This window comes from Hylobates moloch, unplaced genomic scaffold (assembly GCF_009828535.3).
Source record: "Hylobates moloch isolate HMO894 unplaced genomic scaffold, HMol_V3 SCAFFOLD_10, whole genome shotgun sequence".
Classification (NCBI taxonomy): Eukaryota; Metazoa; Chordata; class Mammalia; order Primates; family Hylobatidae; genus Hylobates; species Hylobates moloch.
In genome coordinates, this window is record NW_026652285.1 from 102,258,158 (window position 1) to 102,272,812 (window position 14,655).

Consider the following 14,655-nt stretch of genomic DNA (forward strand, 5'->3'; position numbering starts at 1 on the left):
ATGGCTTACTCCAGTGTTGACTCCTGGGCTCAAGCGATCCTACCACCTCTCTGCCTCCTAAGTAGCTGGGACTACAGGTGCGTGTCACCATGCCCGCTAATTTTTGTTTTTTTTGTTTTTTTTTTTTTTTTTGAGACAGAGTCTTGCTCTGTCGCACAGGCCGGAGTGAATTGGTGCAATCATGCTCGCTAATTTCTTTTTTTTTTTTTGAGACAGAATCTCGCTCTGTCACACAGGCTGGAGTGCAATGGTACAATCTGGGCTCACTGTAACCTCCGCTTCCCAAATTCAAGCGATTCTCCTGTCTCAGCCTCCTGAGTAGCTGGGATTACAGGCATGCGCCACCATGCCTGGCTAATTTTTGTATTTTTAGTAGAGATGCGGTTTTGCCATGTTAGCCAGGCTGGTCTCAGACTCCTGGCTTTAGGTGATCCACTGACCTCAGCCTCCCAAAGTGCTGGGATTGCAGGCATGAGCCACCGCACCTGGCCTAATTTTTGTATTTTTTGTAGAGAAGGTGTTTCACCATGTTGCCCAGGCTGGTCGCAAACTCCCGCACTCAAGTTATTCACCAGCCTTGGCCTCTCAAAGTGCTAGGATTACAGGCATGAGACACCAGCCAGGCCTATCAAGTCTTTTGATAAGAAAAACAAATGGCAATTATACTTTATTAAACTGGAGACTATTAACACATTAATTACTTAAAAGAGTTCTGGAAATGTCTAAACCGATACCAAATAATTATTTAATAATAATAGCACTAGATTCAACACTACACATTCTAGTAGCAACCTTAAGCTGATCCTGAAAAGTTAAGCAAATAGGCCAGGCAGGGTGGCTTACGCCTGTAATCCAGCACTTTGGGAAGCCGAGGTGAGCAGATCACTTGAGGCCAGGAGTTCAAGACCAGCCTGGCCAACATGGTGAAAGCCCGTCTCTAGCAAAAATACAAAAATTAGCTGAGCATACTGGCGCACACCTGTGGTCCCAGCTAGGGAGGCTGAGGCATGAGAATCCCTTGAACCTGGGAGGTGGAGACTGCAGTGAACAGATATCACACCACTGTACTCAGTCCTGGGCAACAGAGTGTCCTGTCTCAAAAAAAAAAAGGAGAGAAAATAGAAAAATAAAATGTACTTGACTAAGAGAGTAAGGCTAAAAGCCAAGCTTAGGACATCAGTCTTTCCAGCCCCTGCAGGCTTTTTCAGTCAATACCTTAAAGTGTAACGTCCCTTTGAAAATGTTGCCAGGAGAAGCAGGCATAACTTGTTCTGTTACTCAACCTGTCTGTTTCCAGTTACGGCATCATGATTATGCAAATAATCTTTTCTTGAAACTATGAAATCACATGGCTAAATGTAATTGTCAAGGCAGCAGTTTTCTCAGAATTTAAGAAGTAACTGTAGAGAAAATGCTTCACAATGTCTTTGTAGTCAGTTTTCCCTCATTCTTATTCCTCTCAATTCCAAAACAATGACTGGTACAACACAGCTTTCAAATATGTGAGAGGAGATATCCTCTGAAACCCCTGGACAGACAGCACTGGTATGACCCTATGTAGGTCACATGATAATATCCAAGTATAGAGAAGCAATGAATCCTATGAACCCAGTTTTAAGCCCTTATAAAACTGTTGTCCAGAAACTAAGACAAAAGTCTCCTATTTAAAACTATTTTAAGGTTTCATCGCTATTGTATTATTAAATGGGATTCAGATTCTTACTTATTTTTTTATTGAGACAGAGTCTCACTCTGTCACCCAGGCTGGAGTGCAGTGGCGTGATCTTGGCTGACTGAAACCTCTGCCTCCCAGGTTCAAGTGATTCTCCTGCCTCAGCCTCCCCAGTAGCTGGGACTACAGGCGCGCGGCCGTGATGCCCCGCTAATTTTTGTATTTTTAGTAGAGATGAGGTTTTGCCATGTTGCCCAGGCTGGTCCCGAACAACTGACTTTCAAGTGATCCGCCCGCCTCGGCCTTCCAAAGTGCTGGGATTCAGGCGCGAATCATCCTGCCAGGCCTCATTTCGTTTTTAGTACAGTATTATATTCAAATTTAAAACCAGAGATTTTCAAAGATGACACTTAACTTTAAAAGATAAAAAGTACTCCAAAGCAGGCTCGGCGCAGTGGCTCACGCCTGTAATCCCAGCACTTTGGGAGGCCGAGGCGGAAGGATTACTTGAGGTCAGGAGTTCGAGACCAGCCTGGCCAAAATGGTGAAACCCCATGTCTACTAAAAATACAAAAATTAGCTGGGCGTGGTGGCGCAGGCCTGTAATTCTAGTTACTCCGGAGGCTGAGGCAAGCGAATCGCTTGAACCCGGAAGGTGGAGGTTGCAGTGAGCTGAGATCATGCCATTGCACTGCAGCCTGGGTGACAAGAGCTAGACTCTGTCTCAAAAAAAAGAAGTTCCTATAATTTCTAAAACAAGCAAAGAAAGTTTCCATACAGAATTAAGAGAAAAATGTTAAGACCCAGACTCGGGGTTGGACGAAATAGAACACAGGAGTTAAGAGCTTCCGTGTGATTCCCAGCTCAACCTGGAGCAAATGACTTCTCAGAACCTCAGTTTGCTTACCTGTAAAGTAGGAATAATAATACCTACCTCCTAGATCAAATTGTTCCAAAAATTAAATACAGCAAAAGGCCTAACGAATTGCCTCATAAGGGCTCAATAAATCGTATTATTGCAACCATTTCGCATGTATTTGAGTGTGAAGCGCCTAGAAAAAAACCACAGGACCCCTACGGCGAGTCGGGAATTTTTAGATACTTTCCTCCGAGTCAACGCTCAGTGAAATCAGTTCAATCAGTGGCCAGACACCGTGCGGCTGACACAGCTTATCCCCCGACCCTGAGGTCAGGGGTCCCCGGAGCCCAAGGTCGCTTCCAAAGCTCAGCGAGGCGGAGGTGCGGCCCGGGCTGGTCTGGTTCGGCCACCGTTGTTATGGCAACCGCCAAGAGGTTGGCTTCATCTCCTTCGGCTAAACTGAAAGTCTGCACAAGAGAGGCCAATCGAAGGGCCCCAAGGTGGGCAGCACAGGTTCCTCGACGACTTCCTAGGTCGCAATCTCCAGGAAAACGACCACAGGATCAGCGCAGCTAGCAGCCGAGCACCACTCCCGGGGCCCTTCCGGCGGCTGCGCCCTTTAACCCCGGAAGTGGGCGGGAGAGGAAGCGGCTGGTGATGCTGGAACAAACATGGCCGTTCTGGCGACCGTCTGCTCCTCCGCCTCCAGCGGTCCTAGGCTGGCCGCGGGCCTCCGGCTGCTCCCGATGCTGGGTTTGCTGCAGTTGCTGGCCGAGCCTGGCCTGGGCCGCGTCCATCACCTGGCACTCAAGGTAAAGCTCGGCAAGGCCGGGCCGGGGGGCGGAGGCCGAGGCCACTCCCCCGGGTTTTAGGGCAACTTTGGCGCATTGGGGACCTCTGAGCCACTGGACCACCTCTTTGCCCCTGGCCGCGGCCTTTCTCTGACAGGTGGCGGGGTCTGTGGGGAAGGCGGGTCTGGGCGGCGCTGGGGTCCTCGGGCTGACCGGCACGGGGCGGGAAGACTCGCGCTGAGGGAGGGGAAGGGGCTGAACTGTGGCGTTGCCCCCACGGACTCGGGAGGCTGCTCTTAAATCCCTGCTGGCTTGCCTGAATTCCTCACTCAGGGCAGCCCGATCGCCTTTCTCCTTTCTCCCCTCCAGCTTTTATGCTGGCTTTCCTTGTCCGCGGTCTCCGCTCTTCCGTGTCCTTGTACTGTACCGGCGGTTTGAAGGTACTTGGAACCTTATCCTCAGTTTCCCATTTTGGTTTAGGGCGCTCTCTGGAGCGAGACTCTTCAGAAGGAATTTCAAATCTTGCTTAAAACACGTGACTGAGAATGTAAAGCCCCCATTAAGATGTGTTTCTAATCAAAGGGCCTGCTTTTTCTTCCTCTATCCAGCCATTGTCTAGGGAAGAGAGACTTTTGATAAACCTAGAAGGATACCCTGGATCTTGCTTTGTAACTAGCAGAGAAAAGACCTCTAAAGCTGAAACGCACCATAAGGTGGTTCAGCAGTTTACTTTATCTGGGAAATTGTCCAGGTGCCGTGGCTCATGCCTGTAATCCCAACACTGGGAGGCCTATGCAGGAGGATTGTTTGAGCCCAGGAGTTCGAGACCAGCCTAGTCAATATGGTAAGGACCTCCTCCCCAAACCTGTCTCTACAAAAAATTAAAAATTAACCAGGTGTGGTGGCACACGCCTGCAGCTTCTGGGGAGGCTGAGGCTGGAGGATCACTTGAGCCTAGGAGGTTGAGACTGCAGTGAACCGTGATTACTCATTGCACTCCAGCCTGAGGAACAGAGCAAGACCCTTTCTCAAAATATATAAACAAAATTAGAGACAGAAAATTAAATTGTTATGACCTAAACTCTTGTACATTATTTTCATATCATACGGTCTTCTAAGAAGTGGAACTGTAGGCGGGGCGCGGTGGCTCAAGCCTGTAATCCCAGCACTTTGGGAGGCCGAGGCAGGCAGATCACGAGGTCAGGAGATCGAGACCATCCTGGCTAGCACGGTGAAACCCTGTCTCTACTAAAAATAAAAATAAAAAAATTAGCCAGGCGTGGAGGCGGGCGCCAGCTACTCGGGAGGTCCCAGCTGCTTGGGAGGCTGAGGCAGGAGAATGGCCTGAACCCGGGAGGCGGAGCTTGCAGTGAGCCAAGATCCCGCCGCTGCACTCCAGCCTGGGCAACAGACTGTAGAAATTTGTCTTGTAAAAACACATTGTTTTAGCAAACTATGAAGCATTGTATTTTGTTAATGTAGAACTTAAAGAATACAGAATGAAATTAAAAGCCTGGCTTGACTGGGCGCGGTGGCTCACGCCTATAGTCCTAGCACTTTGGGAGGCCGAGGTGGGCGGATCACCTGAGGTCAGGAGTTCGAGACCAGCCTGGCCAACATGGCGAAACCCCTCTCTACTAAAAATACAAATATTAGACTGGCGTGGTGGCACATGCCTGTAGTCCCAGCTACTTGGGAGGCTGAGACAGGGTAATTGCTTGAACCCGGGAGGCTGAGATTGCAGTGAGCGGAGATCGTTGTGCCACTGCACTCCAGTCTGGGCGAAAGAACTATACTCTTCTCAAATAAATAAATAAATAAATAAATAAATAAATGCAAGCCTGACTAGATCCATACAACCATACTTTTTGGTAACAACTTTTGTTGTTTGTAAGTAAAAATTATCCTGATTTAAATGGTTCAATCACAGGGGTGGGGGTGGGGCAAGTGAATTTTGACTCTTTTTGAGAATCTGTTGAGAGCTATAGAACCTCTCTCCAGAAAAGTGCATGTAGAAATGTAGACAAAACTTGGCCGGGCACGGTGGCTCACGCCTGTAATCCCAACACTTTCAGAGGCTGAGGTGGGTGGAGTTTGAGACCAGCCTGGCCAACATTATGAAATCACATCTCTACTAAAAATACAAAAATTAGCCAGGCGTGGTGGTAGGTGTCTGTAATACGAGCTACTTGGGGGGCTGAGGCAGGAGAATCGCTTGAACCCACGAGTAGGAAGTTGCAGTGAGCCGAGACTGAGCCCCCGTACTCCAGCCTGGGCGACAGAGCAACACTCCGTCTCAAAATAAATAAATAAATAAAATAAACATCCGAAGTCAGGGGTGTCCAATCTTTTGGCTTCCCAGGGCCACATTGGAAGATGAAAAATTGTTTTGGGTCACACATAAAATAGACTAACAGTAACCATAGCTGATAAGCTTAAAAAAAATTGCAAAAAAATCTCATAATGTTTTAAGAAAGTTTACAAATTTGGCTGGGCGCAGTGGCTCACACCTGTAATCCCAGCACTTTGGGAGGCCAAGGTGGGCGGATCACAAGGTCAGAAGATCGAGACTATCCTGGCTAACACGGTGAAACCCCGTCTCTACTAAAAATACACAAAATTAGCTGGGTGTGGTGGCAGATGCCGGTGGTCCCAGCTACTCGGGAGGCTGAGGCAGGAGAATGGCATGAACCCGGGAGTCGGAGCTTGCAGCGAGCCAAGATCACACCATTGCACTCCAGCCTGAGTGACAGAGCAAGACTCCTTCTCAAAAAAAAAAAAAAAAAAAAGAAAGTTCACAAATTTGTGTTGGGCTGCATTCAAAGCCGTCCTGGGCCGCATGCATCCTGGACAAGCTTGTTCTGAGTTCTTGCCCAAGGAAATGGAAATCATTTGAAGAGAACCTGTCAGAGCAGCAGCTTTAGATTGTCTGTTTTGCTTGAGACTGAGTGAAATAGGATACTTGATCAGATTAGAGACCCATAATGGCAAGGATAACGTGAAGAGGTCACTGAGTACCAGGAGTGTGCATTGATCTCTTAAAACCTGGCTGCGCCTGGTAGCTCACACTTGTAATCTCAGCACTTAGGGAGGCTCATTTGAGGCCAAGAGTTGGAGGCTGCAGTGAGCTATGATGGCGACACTACACTCCAGCCTGGGCGACAGAGCAAGATCCCATCTCAACAGCAGCAACAAAAATTAGCCAGACATGGTGGTGCATACCTATAGTCCCAGCTACCAGGGAAGCTGAGGTGGCAGGATCCCTTGAGCCCAGGAGTCAGAAGCTGTAGTGAGCTATAATGGCTCCAGCCTGGGGGACAGAATGAGACCCTATTTCTTCAAAAAAAAAAGACAAAGCAAAACAACCTTTTTATTGTGGAGAATTTCCAATATACTAAAGTAGATAGAATAGTATAATGAACTCCCATGTGCCTGTCACCCTCAATAACCATCAACACATGGCTAATTCTGCCTCACCCCACATACATCAATTTCTGGTTCTTATTTTTTATTATTTTTAAAATTAGAAATGAGTCCTCTTATATTTTTATTCTCTTATTCCATGTTACATTTTCCACCATTCTTCTGGCTTTCCCAGTCTTCTCACATTCCATCTCTTTTGACCTTTCCCTATATTCCTTGCCTTTTTATTTATTATTATTCTTTTTTCTTTTTTTGAGACGGAGTTTTGGTCTGTCACCCAGGCTGGAATGCAATGGCGCGATCTCTGCTTACAGCAACCTCCGCCTCCCGGTTCAGGCGATTCTCCTCCCTCAGCCTCCCAAGTAGCTGGGATTATAGGCATGCGCCACCGCACCTGGCTAATTTTTCTATTTTTAGTAGAGATGGGGTTTTGCCATATTCATCAGGCTAGTCTTGAACTCCTAACCTCAGGTGATCCACCTGCCTTGGCCTCCCAAAGTGCTGGGATTACAGGCGTGAGCCACCGCTCCTGGCTGTTTATTATTTTTATTTTTTTAAAGACCTGTCAGCAGGAAATACTCCTTGCCTTTTAAGAACAACTTTATTGAGGTATAATTTACATACCATAAGATCACCCATTTTAACTGTATAATGCAATGATTGTTAGTAAGTTTACTGAGTTGTACAGCCATGACCACAATCTAGCCACAGAACGTTTCTGTCCCCTTGTGAGATCCCTTGTGTTGGTTTAGAATCAATTCCCATTCCCACCACTAGTCCCAGGCAGCCACTAATCTACTTTCTGTTTCTATAAACCTGCCCTTTCTGGATGTTTAATGTAAGTGGAATCAGGATAGGTAGGCTTTTTTTTTTTTTTTTTTTTTTTCTGAGACAGAGTCTTGGACTGTTGCCCAGGCTGGAGTGCAATGGCGTTATCTTGGCTCACTGCAACCTCTACCTCCCAGGTTCAAGTGATTCTCCTGCCTCAGCCTTCCGAGTAGCTGAGATTACAGGCACCTGCCACTACGCTCAGCTAATTTTTGTATTTTTAGTAGAGACAGCGTTTTGCCATGTCGGCCAGGCTTGTCTCGAACTCCTGGCCTCAAGCAGTCCGCCCGCCTCGGCCTCCCAAAGTTCTGGGATCACAGATGTGAGCCACTGGCCTGGCCGATAGGTAGGCTTTTGTACCCATCTTTCTTTCTTTCTTTTTTGAACTTCATTCATTTTGTGCCATGTGTCAGTAATTCATTCCTTTTTGCCGTTGAATGGTCTTCCAGCGCGTGGACACATCTTCTTTTGCTTAGCAGTTCACCAGTCGATGGATGTTCGGGCTGTTTCCACTGTTTGGCCGTTATGAATGATGGTGCCATAAACGTTCACATTGCAAGGCTTTGTGGGGCCATATGTTTTCATTTCTCTTGGATGATATCCAGGAGTGGAGTAGAATTGCTGGGTCATATGATAGATTTATGTTTAACTTTTTAAGAAACTGCCAAACTGTTTTCCAAAGTGGCTCTACCATTTTACATCCCACTAGCAATTTATGAGAGTTCCCTTTCTTCACAGTGTTATCAGCATTTGTCATTGTCTTCCTATATTATTTTAAAGCATATTGGCTGGGTGTGGTGGCTCATGCCTGTAATCCCAGCACTTTGGGAGGCCAAGGCAGGTGGATCACCTGAGATCAGGAGTTCGTGATCAGCCTGGCCAACATGGTAAAACCCTGTCTCTACTAAAATTACAAAAATTAACCAAGTGCGGTGGCGGGCGCCTGCAATCCAAGCTACTAGGGAGGCTGAGGCAGGAGAATCACTTTAACGCAGGAGGTGGAGGTTGCTGTGAGCTGAGATTGTGCCACTGCATTCAAGCCTGTGCGAAAGAGTGAGACTCCCATCTCAAAATAAATAAATAAATAAATAAATAAAGCAAATCAAAGGCATTGCATCATTTCATTGATAAATATTTTGATATTACCTATAAAAAAAGAGCTCTTTTAAGAACATGGCTACAATGCTATTATAACAGAAAAATCCTTAGTATCATATAATGTCAAATCAGATTCAAATTTTCATTGGTCATAAATGGATTGAAAAAGTTTTGAAAAATCAGGATCTAAGTCACATCCTCATACTGTGATCAGTTAATACGTCTTTTTTTTTTTTTTTTTTTTGAGATGGAGTTTGCTCTTGTTGCCCAGGCTGGAATGCCATGGCATAATCTTGGCTCACTGCAACCTCTGCCTCCCGGGTACAAGTGATTCTCCTGCCTCGACCTCCTCAGTAGTTGGGATTACAGGCACCTGCCACCATACCCGGCTAATTTTTTTATTTTTAGTAGAGACGGAGTTTCACCATATTGGTCAGTCTGGTCACAAACTCCTGACCTCAGGTGATTTACCCTCCTTGGCTTCCCAAAGTGATAGGATTACAGACGTGAGCCACCAGGCCCGGCATGATCAGTAAATAAGTTTTATTTGGAGGGGAGGTGGGGGGCACAGAGTCTCATCCTGTCCCCCAGACTGGAGTGCAGTGGCGCAATCTTGGCTCACTGCAACCCCCGCTTCCCGGGTCCAAGCAATTCTGCTACCTCAGCCTCCCAAGTAGCTGGGACTACAGGCGCCCACCACCACCTCCGGCTAATTTTTGTATTTTTAGTAGAGACGGAGTTTCACCATATCGGCCAGGCTGGTCTCAAACTCCTGACCTTGTGATCCGCCTGCCTTGGCCTCCCAAAGTGCTGGGATTATAGGCATGAGCCACCATGCCCTGTGTGATCAGTTAATATGTTTTTTAAGTCTCTTAATATAGAGGATCACACTCCTCCTAGTCACTCACGCTAGATTTTGCTGGTTGTTTCCTTGTGATATAGTTAAATATGTAGGTTTAACCTTTGTGTTTTCTGTAAGTTGGTGATTGGATCCAGAGGCTTCATTTAGATTTTGCTGGTTGTTTCCTTGTGATATAGTTAAATATGTAGGTTTAACCTTTGTGTTTTCTGTAAGTTGGTGATTGGATCCAGAGGCTTCATTTTTTTTTTTTTTTTTTTTTGAGACAGAGTTTCGCTCTTGTTGCCCAGGCTGGAGTGCAATAGCGCAATCTCGGCCCACTGCAATCTCTGCCTCCCGGTTCAAGCAATTCTCCTGCCTTAGCCTCCCGAGTAGCTGGGATTACAGGCATGTGCCACCATGCCTGGCTAATTTTGCATTTTTAGTAGAGACGAGGTTTCTCCATGTTGGCCAGGCTGGTCTCCAAAGCCTTACCTTGTGATCCGCCCACCTTGGCCTCCCAAAATGCTGGGATTACAGGTGTGAGCCATCGTGCCTGGCCAGGTTTGATTATTTTAGCAAGACTGCTTCGTAGGTAGTGCTGTGTTCTTCCTTTGGGAGCCACAGTGTCTGACTGTTGTTCTTTTGCAATGTTGACCCCTGTTGATGCCCAGTGCTTACATTCCTTTGTTCATTCGGTTTATTGAGATTTAATTATGCTATTTGGTATCAAAGGATAAGACTTAAGTTATATATTTTACTTTTATTTTATTTTTTTGAGACAGGGTCTCATTCTATTGCCCAGGCCGGAATGTAGTGATATGAACACGGCTCACCACAGCCTCAACCTCCTGGGCTCAAGCAGTCCTCTTGCCTTAGTCTCCTGAGTGGCTGGGACCACCCACCACTATGCCTGGCTAATTTTTAAATTTTTTTGTAGAGATAGGGTCTCACCATGTTGCTCAGGCTGGTCTCAAACTCCTGGCCTCAAGTTATCCTCTTGCCTTGGCCTCCCAAGGTGCTGGGATTATAGGCATGAGCCACGGCGCCCAGCCAAATTATATATTTTATTGTACGGTAGGTCTTGTTATATTTCTCTAATGTGGCACACAAGACAAAAGAAGTGTATAAAGTGCAAACAAGAATCATTCCTTAGGCATTCACATGCCCAGGTAACATTTATAGGTTAATTACATTAAGTGCAGTCCACTCCCGTAGAGGACGACTGTGCCTAATATAAGCAGCCTAAGGCAGCAGAGAAAACAGATATGCTTTTCCACATTGAGTACAGTCTAGAATCTCCTTTGTTGATGGGAATTTTTCTTAAGTATCTTTATACTTCTTGACTTCTTAGACTTGATGTAGAATGTAATTTAGCCATTTCTGGATGACAGGTGATTAATGTGTTCTTACTCACAACTTTTAACATGGGAATATTTAAATAGTCATTGATATTATTTTAATAGTCATTTTCTAGTCCATTTCTTTTTTTTTTTTTTTTTTTGAGGTGGAGTCTTGCTCTGTCTCCCAGGCTGGAGTGCAATGGCGCGATTTCGGCTCATTGCAACCTCCGCCTCCCAGGTTCAAGCAATTCTCCTCCCTCAGCCTCCTGAGTAGCTGGGATTACAAGTGCCCACTGCTACGCCCGGCTAATTTTTGTATTTTTAGTAGAGATGGGGTTTTGCCATGTTGACCAGGCTGGTCTCAAACTCCTGACCTCAGATGTTCTGCCCACCTTGGCCTCCCAAAGTGTTGGGATTACAGGTATGAGGCACCGCGCCCAGCCTATCCATTTCTTATTAATGGAGTAAAAATGATAATCTGAGATTTTTTGTCTTTTTTTTAAGATAAGGTCTCATCGTGTTGCCCCAGCTGGAGTACAGTGGCTATTCACCAGTGCAAACATAGTGCACGATAGCCTCCAACTCCTGGGCTCAAGCTATCTTCCCGTTTCAGCCTCCGGGGTAGCTGAGACTACAGATGCTTGCCACTGCTCGGCTAATCTGAGTTTTACGTCCAAAATTGTCTGAATATAATTTTTATCTTGTGTTAAAAACACAATATTTTGGTGAGTGATCATTCTGGCTTTCAAGTAGATGCTGCAAATGAGCAAGTGGACAGGAAATGCCTTGCTAAAGCCTCAGAAATTTGGGCATTTCTTGCATGGGATACTTTTATGATAATTATCCACAAATTTTTTTTTTTTTTTTTTTTTTTTTTTTGAGACGGAGTCTCGCTCTGTCGCCCAGGCTGGAGTGCAGTGGCGCAATCTCGGCTCACTGCAAGCTCCGCCTCCCGGGTTCACGCCATTCTCCTGCCTCAGCCTCTCCGAGTAGCTGGGACTACAGGCGCCCGCCACCACGCCCGGCTAATTTTTTGTATTTTTAGTAGAAACGGGGTTTCACCGTGGTCTCGATCTCCTGACCTCGTGATCCGCCCGCCTCGGCCTCCCAAAGTGCTGGGATTACAAGCGTGAGCCACCGCACCCGGCAGTTATCCACAAATTATAACTCAAATACTCTAGACTTTATGCCAGCAGCTTAGCAAGCCATGTAGTTTAGAGCAGAACTTTGGAATAGCCAGTCCTCACCGCTGTCGAGTGCAGTGTAACTTCTGGGCTAGTCATATTAGAAGCCTTCCTTGCTGATGGGATCTAGACTAGAAGATGTTGGATGAAAAGATAAGTTAAAGCAGAACATCACACAAAAGGAGTATGCACCTGAAACTTTATTTTGACTTAAAATCTGCCAGTATACATTCATTGACTTAAATGAGTGACATTAAGCTTACTGGATGACTTCACAACACACGCCTTCTGTCTCTTACTCATTCAACAAATACTCTTCAGGTGTCTTTTATATACCAGGTGGGCACTTCTAGACACAGGCTGAGTCAGTGAGCAGGACTAAGCCCCGACCTTCGTGGAGTATTCATTCTAGTGGCAATGGACAGCTAGCTTCTAAACACCTGAATGCACAAGTAATTTAAAAATGGGATAAATTGATGAGAAAATAAAACAGTACTGGAACCAAGAGTAATGGAATTGGAAATTACTCTGGAGAGAGACTCTGAAGAGTTAATATTTGAGCGGACTTAATGAATGAGCCAGGCATTTGAAGGTCTAGGGAAGAATATCACAGGCAGAGGAACAGGAAGTGCAAAGTCCCTGAGTGGGAGCATCTTTGTGTTCCCATGTCTATGGAGGCCCCTATGGCTGGAGCAGAGTGATCTAGGGGAGAGGTACACATGAGCTTGGAGGCCATGGTAGGATGTGTGGATTTTATTCTGTGTGATGAGGAACCTGCCCTGGTTTTTGGCATAGGGAAGTAGTTTCCTGAAGAAGTGACATTAAAGCTGAGACTGGAAGAGTAAGAATTAGCCAGGGCAGGCCGGGTGTGGTGGCTCACGCCTGTAATCCCAGCACTTGGGAGGCCAAAGTGGGCAGATCCCCTGAGGTCAGGAGTTCAAGGCCTGCTTGGCCAACATGGTGAAATAGTGTCTCTATTAAAAATACAAAAAGTAGCTGAGCGTGGTGATGGGCGCCTGTAATCCCAGCTACTCGGGAGGCTGAGGCAAGAGAATCACTTGAACCTGGGAGGCCAGTGAGGCCAGTGAGCCAAGATTGTACCACTGCACTCCAGCCTGGGTGACAGAATGAGACTCCATCTCAAAAAAAAAAGAAAAGCGTTAGCCAGGGCAAAATGAGGTTAGAGCTTATGTCTGGAAGAGGAAGTGCAAGAGATTGATTGTTATGTGCCACTCGGATTCTTAGTTTCCTACTTTGTAAAATAGGGATAACGGTAGCTTTCCCACAGGGTAGTTATGAGGATTAGATAAAATTATGAAAAATAATAGCACTGAGGCTGGGTGTGGTGGCTCACACCTGTAATCCCAGCACTTTGGGAGGCTGAGGCGGGTGGATCACCTGAGGTCAGGGGTTTGAGACCAGCCTGGCCAACATGGTAAAACCCCATCTCTACTGAAAATACAAAAAATTAGCTGGTGTGGTGGCACATGCCTGTAATCTCAGCTACTCGGGAGGCTGAGGCAAGAGAATTGCTTGAACCCGGGAGGCGGAGGTTGCGGTGAGCCGAGATTGCGCCATTGCACTCCAGCCTGGGTGACAAGAGCAAGACCCTGTCTCGAAAATGATAATAATAATAGCACTGAATAGTAGACTGATCTAAGTAGTAGTTCATTCATTCAACGTTTATTAAATGCCTACTATGTGCTAGACACTAGAGATATACAAATGAGACAGGCCCATAGACAGGTAGTTATGATATAGCATGGTGGCTCTTTCGCCTGCCTGCCTGCCTTCCTTCTTTCCTTCCTTCCTTCTGTCTGTCCGTCCATCTTTTATTTCTTTTTTTAAATAAGAGTGTCTCACTCTGTCACCCAGCCTAGAACTCAGTGGTGCAATCATAGCTCACTGCAGCCTCAAACGTTTGGGCTCAAGGGATCCTCCTGCCTCAGCCTGCCTGGTAGCTAGTACTACAGGTGCACACCACCACGTCTGACTAATTTTTTATATGGATTTTTTGTAGAGATGGGGTCTTGCTACTTTGTCCAGGCTGGTCTTGAACTCCTGGTCTCAAGCACTTCTACCACCTTGGTCCTGAACTCTTTATGAGAGGATAAGACAGGGAAGATTTGGTTATTTTAATACCAATGTCTGGCATATTTGAACTAGAACGACTCCTAACCTCAGTGTACACTGTAAATGATCTTTTTTTAACAGACATTTCAGAGTTTCATCTCTTTTAAGTGTGAATATCTATTAAGCAGCGGCTCTTTAGCATGTATGTATGTATAAAAATATAACATGCTTTTTTTTTTTTTTTGAGATGGAGTCTTGCTCTGTCACCCAGGCTGGAATACAATGGCATGATCTCAGCTCACTGCAAGCTCCGCCTCCCAGGTTCATGCCATTCTCCTGCGTCAGCCTCCCGAGTAGCTGGGACTATAGGCGTTTGCCACCACACCCGGCTAATTTTTTGTATTTTTAGTAGAGATGGGGTTTCACCGTGTTAGCCAGGATGGTTTTGATCTCCTGACCTCATGATCCGCCCACCTCGGCCTCCCAAAGTGCTGGGATTACAGGCATGAGCCACCGCTCCCGGCTATAACATGCTTTTTTTTTTTT

General features: G+C 46.1%; 1 protein-coding gene across 2 annotated transcripts in view; it reads left to right on the forward strand.

The window, feature by feature from the left end:
• The first annotated feature begins 3,175 nt into the window (after nucleotides 1-3,175).
• GPR107 (G protein-coupled receptor 107) overlaps nucleotides 3,176-14,655 on the forward strand; it is an 87,790-nt gene continuing 76,310 nt past the window's right edge. Inside the window, exon 1 of one of the 2 annotated variants that reach the window (XM_032165419.2) lies at nucleotides 3,176-3,343. In XM_032165419.2, coding sequence (XP_032021310.1) covers nucleotides 3,203-3,343 — 141 coding nt within the window. In that variant the 5' untranslated portion in view covers nucleotides 3,176-3,202. The remainder of the gene's footprint in view (nucleotides 3,344-14,655) is intronic. The other variant, XM_058445168.1, reaches the window with a different exon arrangement.